The following is a 15,944-nucleotide window of genomic DNA, read 5'->3' as shown; positions in this document are numbered from 1 at the left end:
ATCATCGCCGGTGTAGATGATTCAATTGTTTCGATGGGCGATGCTTTAAAAGAAAAGTATCCTCCGTAATGCCCGAATTGGAAAACATTGGTTTTGGAGAATTGACTATTTGCATTCGAGGTTTTGAGTTTAAAGTCTATTGGTCACCAATGGACCAATCTTAGGAACGAGGAATTTGTGCGGGGCTATTCTCGAAAGTTGAATTTAAGATATTTTACTTATAAATGAAAAGAAAATCACTAGACCGCAAGGTTGAATTTAAAACCTTTTATTTATAAATAATAAAAATAAATAAAAAAACCACTGGACCGCATTTTAAATGACGGAGAAAGATCAAAATTTAAATGCGCATGTGAATTTACGACAGCTAAGGCCCATCCCATACAATTTACTGGTATGTTTGGGCTTCGGCCCACCGTTGTACCCTAAACATAAAACCCTAAATGACAAGGATAACATAGTAATTTTGTACGAGTGTTTTAGGGTTTATGTATATTCCATGTGAGTTATAAGCGCCACCGCCGGTCTCACTCGCCTTCTCCTGCAGGTTTTCGATCTTCACCTCCCAACCACCGTCAAGGTCAGCGCTTACCTCTCCGTTCAATTCCGTTCTCTTCTGATTTAAATTTTGCAATTATATTTCGGTTAAGAAGCTGTTTGTGGCAGATGAGAATTTTAATCCAAAATTAAAAACGGAAATACAAAAAATGATTAGGGTTTAGGACTTGTGTAAAATCTGAAACTTGGTTTCTTTGGGTTTTCACGAAATCTACAAAGTTTCTTTGGGAATTCGAGGTTAAGATCTCATGTCTGAGCATTTGAACACTATACTTTACATCAAGTTTGATTTGTTATGATTTATTTTGCAGATTTTTATTGGTATAAGCTTGTTTAGATTTCAGTACTTGAGCTTGCAAGTCTGGTAATTGGTTTCACCGAAGCTTTTAATTTGCTGACATATCATTTGTTTTCTCATGTCATCAGGGCTTTTCATTTCAATCGACCAGAAAAATGTCAGGGTATGTGGACATTTTATTTTCCGGTTCTCTGTACTCGTGTTTCGCTCTACATATGGAATATTTGTTATAGAAGGGATGCATATTAGTTTTAGAGATTAATGTGTGATCCCGATTTGTTGTCCTGAGTAGTAGTTCAATTTATCTTTTGCACCAATGAAGTGCCTTTAACAGGTTTTGTTACAAACCAAATTGAGGGGACACACTATTAGAGTAGTTCTGTGAGAGCAATGGGGTTAGGAACTTAGGAGCTTAGAATCTTAGAATGCACGGTGAACTGCTGAGTTGGTTATTTGCTTGTAGGGCCATTTGGTTTCGACCATGGGTGCATGTCATGGCTTTGAGGATTGGTGCTTTTGTTCTGAATTCAATGTTGTATGTGTATGTTCTCCCATTAAAGAAATATAAGAAGCCTTTGTGAGCTGAATGTCGGGTTGAGTCTTTTTTCTTTGGTAACCTTAGGATTTGAGGTTTCACTCTGGAATTTGTTTCTTCGTTGTTCCATTAGTTTAGCGTTTTACTGGCCGGATATGCTTGCATTCTACACTCTATCTTAAGCATTTTTTCTCAGTTAATGACATTCTTTATATTCATTCGGTGCATTATGTCTAATCTTACTTTCAATAAATTGCTTGTACAGAGATGAAGAAGTTGCTGTTCCTGTTGAGCCTGTTGCAGTTGCTGCAGCTCTAGGTGAACCAATGGACCTTTTGACAGCCTTGCAACTTGTGCTGAGGAAGTCATTGGCTCATGGTGGGCTCACTCGTGGACTGCACGAGGGTGCAAAGGTCATTGAGAAGCATGCTGCACAACTCTGCGTTGTAGCTGAGGACTGTGACCAGGCTGATTATGTTAAGCTGGTCAAGGCACTATGTGCAGATCATAATGTTAAGCTTATGTCAATTCCTAGTGCTAAAACCCTTGGAGAATGGGCGGGTGTAAGTAAAACGAATTGACATAAAGTAGTTTTTTGTTTGTTTTAATTCTTTCCTCAAACGTAATTATTTTCATTTGTTCATCGTTTAGTTTGTTCCGATGTTTTCAACTATCTTTCTCTCGGCTCCTTTTCTCGACTTTCTCAGTAGCTCCATATTTAATCAGTTTTGTGTTAGTTGTCCAATAAACTAAAATTGTCCATCAATTTACTTTTCAATTGATGGCTTATGTTGCTGGCGGGTAAACTGGGGACAGTCTTTAAAGGGTTTCTAATATTCAAACTCTGCCATGTTTTCTATCTTTTAGTTTGGCATATTAATTTTGGGATCTGCTATTAGCACTCCAAAGATCTTACACTCCTCACAAGCGTATTTTTCTTTCTAAATTATAGAAAGTTTGGAGTGCCAAATGATATTTTAGGAGTGCTAATAACAATTCCCTTATTTTTTTCTCTTCTTGCTTTCCATACTTACGGATTTTTTCTTGAACATATTGTTAATTTTATACTGTCTTCTCACAGCTTTGCAAGATTGATTCAGAAGGAAAGGCAAGAAAGGTGGTTGGTTGCTCCTGTGTTGTTGTGAAGGTATTTAGAATACTTATTTGAGTGCGTGAATTTACTTCATTTCCGGTGTTATTTTTTGTAGTTGTGTCCCAAAAAAAAAAACGATTTTCTACTTATTTTCCATTCATGCCAAATTTGATTATTCCTTGCATGGTGTTTGTTCACTTGCCTTATTGCATTATTTCGTTTTGCAGGATTTTGGTGAAGAATCGGAAGGTCTTCATGTTGTTCAGGAGCACCTCAAGTCCCATTAAATTAAAAACGTTTTGATTTCGGCCTGATGTTCTTTAGGTGCTTGGTTATGATATCAGTGGTATGTCCCAATCATATAATACTGCGACTTCGTTATAAGATTTTGATTTCAGCATGATATTTCAGTACGCCCGAAAGAATTTTACAATTTTGTAACTGTTTTTTCTTCAAATGAAAAACTATCGTTGTCTTAAACGTGCTTGATTGGGTTATTTGAGGTTGAAAACAAATCTTAGATGCCATTATATGCTAGAGTGCAACGCTCTTTTGTGGACCATGAAGAAGCTGATGAGCCTCAGGTTTGTTATCTTCATGGTTTTTGTGTTTCCCCTTCCCAATTATATTTAAATCCCTGCCACAAATCTAGGTGAAAACAGACCCTGTGATTTATGGAATTTAGTTGTGGTCCATAAAAAGCAATGTTATATCCTGGAATGGTCAGTCTAGTGGCTCTCAGGCATGCCTGTTTGTGTACCACATTTGCTTTCAACCACCCTTCTTGTATATATCGGTTCCATAAACTCTTGGTATGACTCATCATGCCTAGAGATGTGACTTTTGACGAGAAGCGATAGCGAGAGATTCGAGTTTTTTGTTGCCTATGTATTGTTTAATATAGGCCTAGTATTTAAGATTAGATTGGAATCGATAACTCATCATATTCAACGTATGTTAAAGGAAGAAGTGAAATTTTTTTGTCTGACTTGACGGTAGAGAGGTGTATTGCACATTAAGCAAACTTATCATTCTAACTCTTCTAAAGAGATAAGTTTTTTTCACGATTAATTCATTCGTATTGAAAAATCATTTCCTTATCAAGCGTTTTTTGACGAGACATGATAGAAATTTTTCTTAAAAATTTAAGTATTTCATAGAAAAGCGGGTTTTGGAGAAGCACCCCACACTTTCAAACATAACTATGGACAAGGATTTTGAGAGGGTACCCCAAAAGTTCATAAATGTAAAATTCGCAGTATAGCTACCGTCACACGAGATGGTACACCACATATTCCTATATAAATTGTGGGTTATATGTGTTAAAAGGTTAATAGCTTAAAAATTAAAATTTTCTACCACTTGCATAAAAACACGTGATGTGCTATCTGTTTTCCCGTTACAACTAAAAATTTCTCGTACAGCTATAAAGCCTATCCCTTGAAAGATGGTGTTCAAGCTTTTACATATCCAATGGAAGAAGAAAGAGAACTTTGCTTTTGCAAGTTGCCACAACAAATAACGAAGTGTGGCCTAAAACAGAGAGAAACGTTTCGGTTTCGGCCATGCTCTTCTGACAAAACCCAATCGTCTCCTGTTTTGGAATCACCACCACTCCTCCCATTCTTCCATGTGGAAAGGAAAGCCTACAAGGGTAAGGAACTCAATCTGGTTGTTAAGATAAAATTTTCATTGAAACCAGAACACGAGTGCTACATCACGTGTTATTATATAAGTGGTGGAGATTTTTTATATTAAGTTATTTATTTTTTAACATAAGTATCTCACCATTTGTATAGTGATATATAATGTATCATCCCGTGTTCCAGATATGCTGAAAAATTTCTCATTTGTTACACAAACCCTAGCCAACTGCAAATTAGCAGTCAATGGGAGCCCCATAAATAAAAGATAATGTTATATAATTTGGAGGTAAATTGAGGTTGCTAAGAGAGCGTATATTTTGTTAGTTTTTTTTTCTAGGAGTGTGATATTCACCCACCCCATTTTACTTTTCACACACATTTTTAATTTTCGGTTGTCCGATCGGATGAATTGAATAAGATCTAACGGACATAAATTATCAAGGGGTGTGTGAAAAATAAAATAGGGTGTCTGAATAGCACATCCCTTTTTTCTACTTGTAAAGAAGATATAGCATACGATAACCAAGTACGTATAAAAGTATGAAATCTATCAGGAAACATATAAAAACGTGGTTATTAATTGGATAATATGAAGACAATCGGCCTGATTGATAACAAAATTTGAAAATATCCCTAGAACTTGCAACGGAGTTTTGACCTAGTAAACTGTAGAATTTGGAGCTTGTAGCTTTTAAACTTGAGTTTTGTTGCTTAACAATGTGCAAAACTTAAAACTGTTTTGACCTAATAAACACTAGAATTTGGAGTTTGGGGCATAAATTTGCAAAACTAGAATTTGTTGTTTCTAGGGTTTACGTCTGTCAGACTAGTATTCCAATCCATTCTGTCATCTATGTATGCATCAATTTGAGAACAATATATTTGCAATGTCATCGTTTATTTGTGAGCTACAAATGTATTTACCAAGGGCAATGCTAGGGAGACTAAATTTGCAAACTAAATTAATATGTCACTAATAGAAATGAGTACGTTTATCAACGTTTAAGTAATAATCCAATCATCAACTTCCATGTCATATAGTTTATAAAAAAAATTCTACAAATTTAGTCTTCCTAGCATCACTCATTTGCCAAAGATGATGTGATCGAGCTGATTTACGTATTATTTTACATAAATGATAGCAAGGGAGGGTGAATCGAACCTAAAACCTACTGGACCTAACAGCCCCCTGCAAATTCTTATTAAACTTGTTAATCTATTTTACGTTAAGTATTAGACTCGATCGCGGGTTAACGTTGTTAGATTAATTTTATACATATTTAAGATCGCATGCATACTTTAAACATAAGAAGCTGTATATACATGTAGTTGTAGTTTAAGGTTGGAGTCTGCAGAAAGATTCGTGGGAGAGATGATCCCAATTGCAGAACACGTTGAAAACATGCATGAAACATCGATGATGCCAAATTTGCCATGCGATGTCAAGCCGCCCTCCCTCGCAGGACAGAATTAACATTGTGATTATCGATCCTCCTTAATAACAGGTAGTCGGTGTTATCGACTAAAGCCAAACTAATCTCTCCGTAAAACTCGTAACATCTTACAAGTTTATTTTTTAATCACCTACTTATATATATGTAACGTGGCCATTCAGAACTAATCTCTTATTAGACAAATATTAGTTTCTTTTTATTTTTTTTATTTTTAATTTGTTCTAGAATTAGCTCGAAGAAAAAGAATGGCTCAACTTTTCTCCAGTTTTCATGTTTTAGCTGATACGAATGGCGTCGTTAAACTCAGCTTTCAGCAGGTTTCACTCCTTATACTCTCTCTCTCTCTCTCTACTTATCTCTTTCTGGTTTTGTTTAATTAATCAGCTCCTCCTCTAATCATAGATTAATTATATAGCAGACGAAAGGAGTGCCTTTGTTCATGAATGCACAATGCAGTTTAATTTGTTAATTATTGTTCTGCAATTTTCTTCATATTGATTTGTTTTCGGTTTTCGTTTTTAGTTTTTCCTTGCATGAATTTTTTAAATTAACCGTACCACTTTCAATATAGGTAGGCGGCAAACGTGGTGTACCTACTTCGTCTTATTTGCCTAACCGCAGTGTTCTTCGAATTCGCTCATGCAAAACCAATTCTTATTCAGGTATGGCTTGAAGGTCCTAATCATTTTCATATAATATGCAGTGTACATATATATATATTTGTATAGTGTACGTATATATAGATCTATATATGCACCACTCCTGCATTCACGCACATTTTGCATATTTTGAAACTGATTATATATATATATAATATATATATATATATATATGTTTAAAAACTTCATGCAGGACTAGTAGATGCAACAGCTCACCCTTCTCTTTCGTTTTCTTTACACAACTGTATAAATTCTAATTTAAAATCTTTCTCCATTAAGGTTCAAGTTTATTGACAACTACATAAGTCAAATATCAACAACCCTACGGTAGATGTATCACAATATCAATAACATCAACCTACTTTTAAAGTACAAACTTAACTACAAGTTCAAAACACCCCATTTTAACTTTGTGTTACAAGTAAGATGGTAACTGGTAGTTGCCAAACATTTTTAATTAAATCGCACTTTAGGCAATAAATGGTGACTTCTAAAATTGAAAATTATTATACAATAAGTTGAATATTATTGTTACGTAAAATAATATCAGTTCACAAGTTCAAAATAGATAGATAATAAATTTATGGGTAAATTATAATTTGCACTGTTAAATTTGAGTTCAACAACAACTCAATATGTTATTTATAAAACATTATAATATCATAGTTAAAAAATTCATCAATTTAACAGTTAATTAATGATTTTGCAAGTGTAGCTCCCACTTATTTGTTGGCATGATCGTCAAATTTATGTCACGTGGTAATAAAAATTATAAAAAGGTTCAATTATTCAAGGAGAGTGAGTGAAAAATAGCATGTATGTACACCAACCAATATTAGTACAAATAAATGCTATCGTGTCTCTTCCAAAAAAAAAAAATATATTAGTACAAATAATTCAGATAGAAAAAAAAATTATGTGGCCCAAAAAACACAACAAAAATTAAAGAGTAAATTGTACAAATGGTCCCTCAACTTTAATCAAATTGGAGCAATGGTCCCTCAACTAAAAATCCATTACCTTTGGTCCCTCAACTTATCAAAACGTGCAGCTATGGTCCCTCAACTAAAAATCCATTACCATTGGTCCCTGAACTTTAATTCAAGTGGAGAAATGATCCTTTAACTTTAACCCAATTGTAGCAATGGTCCTTCCAATATAACTCGTTTTGACAAATTTTTTGACATAGTTGACGAAAAGAACCATAATTATACATTTTGATGAGTTAAGGGACCCTAATTATATAAATGGTCATTCCAACATAGCTTATTTTGACAAAATTTTGACAAAATTGATGAAAATGACTATAGCTACACATTTTGATAAGTTGAGGGACCAATGGTAATGGATTTTTAGTTGAGGGACCATTGCTCTAATTTGATTAAAGTTGAGGGACCATTTGTACAATTTACTCAAAATTAAAAGCCGAGGACAGCACAAAGCTAACTAATTTCGAATATTCGAGTATAATTTTTACTGTCTGCAACAAAAAAACAGAGAGCCGCCCGCCATAGAAGAAAGAGAACCAGAAATTGCAGAGCAGTAAATAGCTTACTTCGTCAAACTTAATAAAAAAACCACCTAACCAAGCTCTCTCCCAACTCACAGGACAAAGCGTGGCACACCTTCCCCTTGTATAAAACCCCACCAAACCACAACCCATAAAACACCGAACTCCATATCACCACACACTCACTTCTCACTCCTCATCTTTTCATAAAAACAGAGTGGTCTTGTTAGATTCTCTCAAGCTTTTTTTATAGCTTGGAGGAAGAAATCGTGTTGGATTTCTGGGTTTTTTGGGAGATTTGGTGTTTGAATCTTTGAGAAAAGAGTGATGGCTGGGAGTGGATTGTTCGCAGAGATTCTTGATGGAGAAGCATACAAGTATTATGGTGATGGGGAGTGGAAGAAATCATCTTCTGGTAAACTTGTTCCCATCATCAACCCTACCACAAGAAAGGTTCAGTACAAGGTTCAAGGTAATGGTCATCTTCTTTCATGGTTTTCAATTGGGTAGAGGTTTTTTCGCGCTTTAATTTTAGTTATATGCACTTCAAACTGAATGTTTTACAATTTTATGTGCGCTTCAAATTGAATATTTTACAATTTTCTCTGTATATGCGCGAGTGTGATGTTAACGACTGCCCTTTGTTCGGCTGTGGCAGCTTGTACACAGGAAGAGGTGAACAAGGTCATGGAGACGGCAAAAATAGCGCAGAAGGCGTGGGCTAAGACCCCGCTTTGGAAGCGGGCCGAGCTCCTTCACAGGGCTGCTTCTATCCTCAAAGAACACAAAGCTCCAATTGGAGAGTCACTGGTTAAAGAAATTGCTAAACCTGCTAAAGATGCTATCACAGAGGTCTATAACTTGTTCACTGTCTTCTTACTAAATTAAAAAAAACACACTGACAACTATAAGTTCATACATAAACGCTTGTCGTGTTTTGATTTGTTTTTAGTTGCGAAATTTCTTAGATGAATTCGTTTATAAGTCAGCAAGTTGTTTTTCTAAAGCATCGAGTTTGAAGGTTTTTCCCTTCAAGTGTAACGTTATCAAGAGATTACATGTGAAAAATCGTTTTTGTTATATGTTCATGTTTGATTTATATATTTGAACTGGAAATTGATATGGAAATTTTGGGTTCTGTGAAGGTTGTGAGGTCTGGAGATTTGGTGTCTTACTGTGCCGAAGAAGGGGTTAGGATTCTCGGAGAGGGGAAGTTCTTGGTGTCTGATAGTTTCCCGGGAAATGACAGAACAAAATATTGCTTAACTTCCAAGGTATCTTTATTTTTCGAGTACATTTTAGTTTTAGTTTACCTTTCTACTCGACTGATGAGTTTTCGCAATCATATTTATGTTATCTGATTTCATTCTCAGCAGTTGCCAATACTTTCTTTAAATTTCTTTGGTCATGTTTGTCATAAATTCTTCCAACTTAAGTTACCAGACAAATGTAATACTTTGCTTCTTTTCAATAACACAGCATTTACTTTGTGATTACGTTGATTCCATTACGATTATCCTTACTTGTGAGCAGTTTGATTGAATGCAACTGCAATATGATTGCAGATTCCACTCGGTGTGGTTCTAGCCATTCCACCATTTAACTATCCTGTCAACCTTGCTGTCTCAAAAATTGCTCCTGCGCTGATCGCTGGAAACGCCCTTGTGCTCAAGCCCCCAACTCAGGTATTACCAATCTTCAAAATTATACACTGGTCCAGTAGTTCTTACTAGATATTAAGACATTGTGTTCGAGACTCAGTAATTCCCCTGCTGTTTGATTCTGCACATCCTTTTTACTGACCTGAGTTCAACTTCTCAGTAAATCAGTGCCACTGCGTAAATTCGTGCAAATGTATTTTGAATGACAGAACTGCATTACAAAATTCTTTCAAAAACACTTGGTAAAAGATTTATGTTTGATGATCTCTTTAAGTCTGTGGAAGACTAATTTGTACGTGTTTCCTTGTAGGGTGCTGTTTCTTGCCTTCATATGGTGCATTGCTTCCACTTGGCTGGATTTCCCAAAGGCCTTATTAGCTGTGTCACTGGGAAAGGATCTGAGATCGGCGACTTCCTTACCATGCATCCTGGAGTGAACTGCATTAGGTAATCCCAGATTGTATTTCTTCGATGCTACAATAGGCTCCCTTTCCTTATCTATCGTTACTCATTGATGAATCCCGGTTTCTCAGCTTCACTGGTGGTGACACCGGCATTGCAATTTCGAAAAAGGCAGGCATGATCCCTCTTCAGATGGAATTGGGAGGAAAAGATGCATGCATTGTGCTTGAAGATGCCGACCTAGATTTGGTCGCGGCAAACATAATAAAGGGAGGCTTTTCTTACAGGTGAAGAAATTAATTGTGTTAGTCTCACTCTTTCTGCTGCAATCAATAATACTTGACTAACAATATTTTTTTCATGCTCGCTTGACAACGCACATTTGTAACAGCGGTCAAAGATGTACTGCTGTTAAGGTTGTCTTGGTGATGGAATCCGTTGCTGATGCCCTGGTTGCGAAAGTGAATGCACGAGTGGCGAAATTAACTGTTGGTCCACCAGAGGATAACAGTGACATCACTCCCGTTGTTTCAGAATCATCTGCGAATTTTATTGAAGGTTTGGTTGTGGATGCAAAACAGAAAGGAGCAACATTTTGCCAAGAGTACAAGAGAGACGGCAACCTTATCTGGCCTTTGTTGTTAGATAATGTCAGGCCGGACATGAGAATTGCATGGGAAGAGCCATTCGGTCCAGTTTTGCCCGTTATTAGGATTACTACGGTAGAAGAAGGAATCCACCATTGCAATGCCAGTAACTTCGGACTCCAGGTAACGTTGATTTTCTTTGGAATTCACCATTTCATGCTTGCTTCACCTCATAAAGTATTGACCCATGTGTAAAAATGCAGGGCTGTGTGTTCACAAAGGACATCAACAAGGCCATGTTGATTGGTGATGCAATGGAGACGGGAACTGTTCAAATAAACTCCGCACCTGCTCGTGGACCAGATCATTTTCCGTTCCAGGTAAACCTTTAAAAGTTCGGAAAACTAGTTTGGGAAATGATTTCCGCACTCTTTTTTCTCCTTCTGCACGGTAGTTTATTTTGTCCTCTGATTCTCCTTAGAATCTCATTCCAAGACCGTCATGTTGACAATTTTTATGAATTGCTTATTTGACAGGGCATAAAGGACAGTGGAATTGGTTCACAAGGAATCACCAACAGCATCAACATGATGACCAAGATCAAGACCACTGTAATCAACTTGCCAACCCCTTCTTACACCATGGGTTAGTGACGAGTTAATAACGAATCAGATGATAATATAGTAATCGAAGCTACTTAATGTCGTTGTAGTAGCGGATTTAGTAAAATGCTTGTGTAAGTGAATTCTTAGGCTGCAGACTATAAAAATGTCATCGTTGAACAAATGGAGTCGAGAAAAAAAGAGAGAATAATGGGTATTTACCCCTTATCGAAAGGCTGCATCGCGCGATTATTACACGATGTTTTAAGCTCTTGCAAGAACTCTAGGCTTCTCTTCTGTACGAGTTAATTGGCTATGTCAGCTGATGAATTGAAACTTGGTGAATAAGAACTGAGGGACTTGTATTACTGTACTGATTTGTAACTCGGTTTATATAAGCATATCATTACATATATTAGCAAAGTAGTGCTTTGGTCCTTGGTGTCTTGGGCCTCATTTAAGGCTCATAACACTTTAGTTTGGGCCTTCTTATGTGATGATCTCAAACCTTTAGCACACTTTTGGGCTGGTCATGGAAGGAACTAACATAAGATTCTAAGCGTAAACGTTTTTTAAGCAACTGAGCTACAAGCGTCTTACTATGAGCAGTGATTTAGTAATTGCTTGAGACGTACCGCCTTTTTCTTAAGGTGCTTTTTGAGCCTTATCCTTGAGCTTCACGACGTCTTACGTGCAATAAAGATAATTACCTAATTCATAGTCTTATCTCTGTTATTTTCACTAATTAATAACTCTAGGGTTACGTAATGTGGACGCAAAAATGCACTTAGGCCCATGGAGATTGGTTAGTGAAATGCATGCTTAGAGTTTATGGTGACTAATTAACCAAAAGATGAAACGCATGCCTATTGCTTATATGGGTTTTTCTACAAAAATTTCTTTCGGTTTAACAAAGCGATATTTTAATCTGTCTTGGCCAACTAGTCTGATCAACGTCTACATGAATTGGGTAGCTAAGAATATTGGAGTGGAATATGCTGGTTTAGGTTCCCCAAATAAAATTCTCTAGACATGTTCTTGTTCTTTAATTAGACTAATCAGACATCCCAAAAGTTTCTTCAAAATATTTTAAGCAGAACTTGGTAGAGTTGACTTTGATACTAAACAATATTCAAGCCATAAATCCATAAATGCATGATTTGAAAACTGATCTGAATCCAGCCAATGCTGCATAATTCGTGTACAGTTCCAAAAAAATAAAAAATAAAATAAAAAGATGAGGATGTGATTGCAGTTGAAATTTTAGATGCCAAATCAAATTCTTATGTCTGGCAGATCAAAGTTGGCTTAAAATTCAGCTTTTGGGGAGTTGGAATATATTTTTAGCATGTGTAAGATTTTGGAAAAGAAACACGGTTTTATACTGTCTAAAAAAATAAAGATTTAATTAGATGCTCAGTTTTTTTTTTTTCCTGCAAATATCTCTGCTAGTATTTTTTTTATACTGCTTTTAAAAGGATTAAAAGTATTTTATAACAGTTAAAAGTGTTTTTGATTGTGTTTGTCATGAAAAGTTAAAACATTTATTAGTTGTAAATGCACATTTTAGATAAGCACCTATTAGTTCCTACATGTCTATTACAAAAAGCACTTTTAGAATAAGCGTTTTTTTAATAAAAACATCTCCAAACAAGCTGTCAACGTAATTATTAAGTTAGGCATAACGATTATTAGTTGGCTCAAAAGTGTTTTAGAGTGGATACCCTTGGGTATGGTACCATACTTGTATAGAGAGATTATAAGGTTCGACTGTCGAACCAAGTCATGAAAAAAATGGGAATTAGTTGTGGAATCTACTCTGTATCAAACTTTAATAATCTGCATCGTTCTATTTTGTAAGTCTCAATTCATAAATCATTTTTGCAAAAATTCAATTCAATCCAAAACTGTTTGCCCATTAAATTATCATGGTGAAATTTCAAAGTTTCTTAGAGAACAAAGTGTTCGTCAATTTCTTTGAACTTAATTAGATGTCTCAAATATTTCGAATTTGGCTAATATTTTGTAAGGATGATCTATAAGATGCAACTTGAAAAGTAGATGGTTCGGATTGTTAAATTCGATGCAGTGTGAGCTAACAACTAATCCCCATTTTTATTTAAAAAAATGGGAATCACTTCCCTTAAAAGCTCATGTTCCTAGAGCTGTGAAACCCATATAAGTGACCTAACTCTTTACTAAACAAACATGATAATCATGTTTACTGATTTGGTTTAGGGATTTTGCTAACATATAATATGTAACATGTATGGCAGTATATGAGGTGTAAAGACTAAAGAGCCTACAAAAGTGGGGATGTGATTGGTACAAGACAAGGACATATACCTACACCTTTTGGGAGCATTTTACTAATTAATCAAATTCAAACCCATTCGAATTTCCGAAGTATCTCCGGATTTCAAATAATGTCGTTAATTAAGGTGAAGCAGGAGATCACATATATGCTAATCTGTATTTAAAAACATTTTCTAATATTTGAAATATTTCTGCTGATTAATCACTAAAATCAATGCTGATCACGAATCAGGTTTCGGTTTGATTAAAAATGTATATTCATACTCCACAGCTCAAACAATGGCCAAGAGGGTTGATATTAATGAATATACAACTTTATCCTTGTTTAGTTAATCAATTAATTAGAAGCAGGATTTGGTTTAATGAGATCCTTGTGTGCACGAATTGTCTGAAGATATGGCTTTATACGTAAAATCTGAATCAGCCATTGATGATCGCTTCCATCTGTGATACGATCATTTCAAAACAACGATTTATATCAGTTGTAGAAATAAATAAACTTCATAAACATCGAAGTGTGAATATGAAGTAATGGGTATGCCAAGATTAGTGACGGGTGTATATTTGGACCAAGGTGGTTCCAAGACCATCAGGAGTCTGGAAAATATACATATGAAGTTCCTTTGAGGACATTCGAATGTTTGAAATGGGTCACTTTTGTACCCACCAAGTGTTTGATGTAATGCCTGTTAGGCATATCTTAGCAGCAGGTTGCATCGAGAGCACTTGACAAGTTCTCTTCATATCACTCATCATATTGCTTCGACATATGTCACTGATGTGTGAGCAACATGGTTTGGCTGACAATAACAAGCTCACTAAGTGTTCAACAAAATGCCTCAGTGAATAATTTTGCAATCTATTAAAAAAACTTAAGATCTTTAACATTGGGACCCCCCAATGTTTGAATCTTGGATCCGCCATTGGCCGAGATGCTATAAAAGCATCTAATTGATGGAAGAAGTGTTGTAAAAGATCAGTTCGCGAGACTTTGGTCTAATACAATAAGAATTGCTTATTGCATGTGGAGAAAAATAGAGTGCGAAAATTACTATCTAAAGTTAACAAACTAATAAATCTATTAAAAATGAATGAGAATTAAAAAAATTTAACCTAATAATATTCGATATTTGCATGCAATGAATATGGCTTGGAATTCCAACTTAGATTGCATCCCAAATGAAAGGCCAAAACAATCACAACGCTGCTGAATTTTAACACAACAAGAATATAATCCCACTGGTCGTGCTTTTCGGAAACAAAGCTTGAGCATTTTAGGGGTTGAAATTCCAAAACCCTAATTAAAAATGCATGTAACCATTGGTAATCTTTGCACATTGAGGCTCTAGCATAAAAAATTGGGATGGAAATCTTGAATATGTCATATGGGGAATTATATAGATATGATTATATAGATATGTTTTTATTCATATTTTAATGGGGATGAAGATATGAAAAGAGAGGAATAATGCAAGTGCATGTAGTTGTACTTTCACATTTAAGAAAATGGTATTGGATGTTTGAGAAATGCTAAAGAAGACTCTCTCAAAAGTAAAACTTTTAATAGATTCTCTGACATCTCATGTTTTGCACAATGTTTTACAATGTTGGCACGAGAATTAACGTTCAACTGTGAGGTAGAAGAGAGTCCATTAATAATCTCAATTTGAGAAGGTCTCCTTAGCATTTTTCTTAAATGTTTATTACTTGGAATGGGATGAGTATTGAAAATATTATGATTTTTTGTGTTATTATGTGATTGGTAATAAATAAGTATTCCAATCATTTCAATTACTGCTATTTCGTGCGTTTACAATTTATTGAGAAGATTTCGAATTAATTAAATATATTTTAATTTTTTTGACAATATATATATATATATATATATATATAAATATATTTCAGTAGAATTTTGTTTTGCTCCCCGTGTTCGTAATACAGCAGCGCATCTAGTAGCATCTTTTGTGTTCAAGGAAGGTGGCCTTCATAGTTGTAATGAGTTTAAACTAGTGTGGTTGTTCAACACTCTGACATTTGATGTAAACGTTTCAATTAGAATTTAATCAAAGTTTCTATTGTTTGGGAAAAAAGAAAACAAAAAATAGATTTTAAAATGATTAGGAGAGTAATTGATCTCATTTTATTCAGTTTCTCCCATGTTTACGACTTTCTTCATTCCAATTAACTAACCATACAGTCACAAAACATATTAAAAAAAAAAACAAATCATATTTTTATGATTTATGATTTTTTCTTCTTCTATGAGTTATGAATTAAATTTTCTTTCTTTCATATGGTTGAAACTTTGACATGAATGGCAAGCCCAAAGAAAAATGGTTACTTCCTACTTTATTACGAGCCCACCCCCGAAACCATGTCGCCGAAATAAGAGAAAAACTTTGCGATAGAGATGGGTTGGATAAGTCAGAGAAACAAGCAACATATGAGTGTAACTAGCACTATCAAAATTAAATTACAATAAAATGCATAATAATATATTTAAGTTACAACTAAGGATGGACACGGTTCGGTTTACTGATTTTAGACTCCGTCGTAATTGGACTAATGTTTTTTAGAGTTCAATTTGGTTTGGTTTAGGCCCTGAACAAGTAGTGTAAAAGAC

General features: G+C 35.1%; 2 protein-coding genes and 1 long non-coding RNA gene across 3 annotated transcripts; all 3 read left to right on the top strand.

Moving 5' to 3' along the window:
- Positions 1 to 452: 452 nt before the first annotated feature.
- LOC126604074 (40S ribosomal protein S12-like) lies at positions 453 to 2,964 on the top strand. Its single transcript, XM_050271154.1, has 5 exons — positions 453 to 580; positions 985 to 1,019; positions 1,657 to 1,954; positions 2,473 to 2,538; positions 2,712 to 2,964. Exons 2-5 carry the CDS (start codon positions 1,012 to 1,014, stop codon positions 2,769 to 2,771), a joined length of 432 nt encoding a protein of 143 aa, XP_050127111.1. The 5' UTR covers positions 453 to 580; positions 985 to 1,011; the 3' UTR covers positions 2,772 to 2,964.
- Positions 2,965 to 5,490: 2,526 nt separating this feature from the next.
- On the top strand, positions 5,491 to 6,246 carry LOC126601886 (uncharacterized). Its single transcript, XR_007615851.1, has 3 exons — positions 5,491 to 5,635; positions 5,810 to 5,901; positions 6,156 to 6,246. It is a non-coding gene; the product is annotated as an uncharacterized LOC126601886 (long non-coding RNA).
- A 1,564-nt stretch (positions 6,247 to 7,810) lies between these two features.
- LOC126603592 (NADP-dependent glyceraldehyde-3-phosphate dehydrogenase-like) lies at positions 7,811 to 11,373 on the top strand. The gene is made up of 9 exons (XM_050270499.1): positions 7,811 to 8,225; positions 8,412 to 8,605; positions 8,899 to 9,027; positions 9,319 to 9,438; positions 9,725 to 9,861; positions 9,948 to 10,103; positions 10,208 to 10,586; positions 10,667 to 10,783; positions 10,940 to 11,373. The coding sequence occupies exons 1-9, from the start codon at positions 8,081 to 8,083 to the stop codon at positions 11,051 to 11,053; spliced, it is 1,491 nt and encodes a 496-aa protein (XP_050126456.1). The 5' UTR covers positions 7,811 to 8,080; the 3' UTR covers positions 11,054 to 11,373.
- Positions 11,374 to 15,944: the final 4,571 nt, after the last annotated feature.

Source organism: Malus sylvestris, chromosome 15 (genome assembly GCF_916048215.2).
Source record: "Malus sylvestris chromosome 15, drMalSylv7.2, whole genome shotgun sequence".
Lineage (NCBI taxonomy): Eukaryota > Viridiplantae > Streptophyta > Magnoliopsida > Rosales > Rosaceae > Malus > Malus sylvestris.
The sequence above is the reverse complement of the archived record's forward strand: the minus strand, read 5'-3'. Positions and strand labels throughout refer to the sequence as shown.

Excerpts from the sequence above, each read along its gene's own strand:
- LOC126603592 (XM_050270499.1), top strand. The coding sequence starts at position 8,081 with ATGGCTGGGAGTGGATTGTTCGCAGAGATTCTTGATGGAGAAGCATAC. Across the intron at positions 10,104-10,207 it reads AAGGGAGGCTTTTCTTACAG|CGGTCAAAGATGTACTGCTG; the intron begins GTGAAGAAATTA and ends CATTTGTAACAG. Across the intron at positions 10,587-10,666 it reads CCAGTAACTTCGGACTCCAG|GGCTGTGTGTTCACAAAGGA; the intron begins GTAACGTTGATT and ends GTAAAAATGCAG.
- LOC126604074 (XM_050271154.1), top strand. Across the intron at positions 1,955-2,472 it reads CCCTTGGAGAATGGGCGGGT|CTTTGCAAGATTGATTCAGA; the intron begins GTAAGTAAAACG and ends GTCTTCTCACAG. Across the intron at positions 2,539-2,711 it reads GCTCCTGTGTTGTTGTGAAG|GATTTTGGTGAAGAATCGGA; the intron begins GTATTTAGAATA and ends TTCGTTTTGCAG.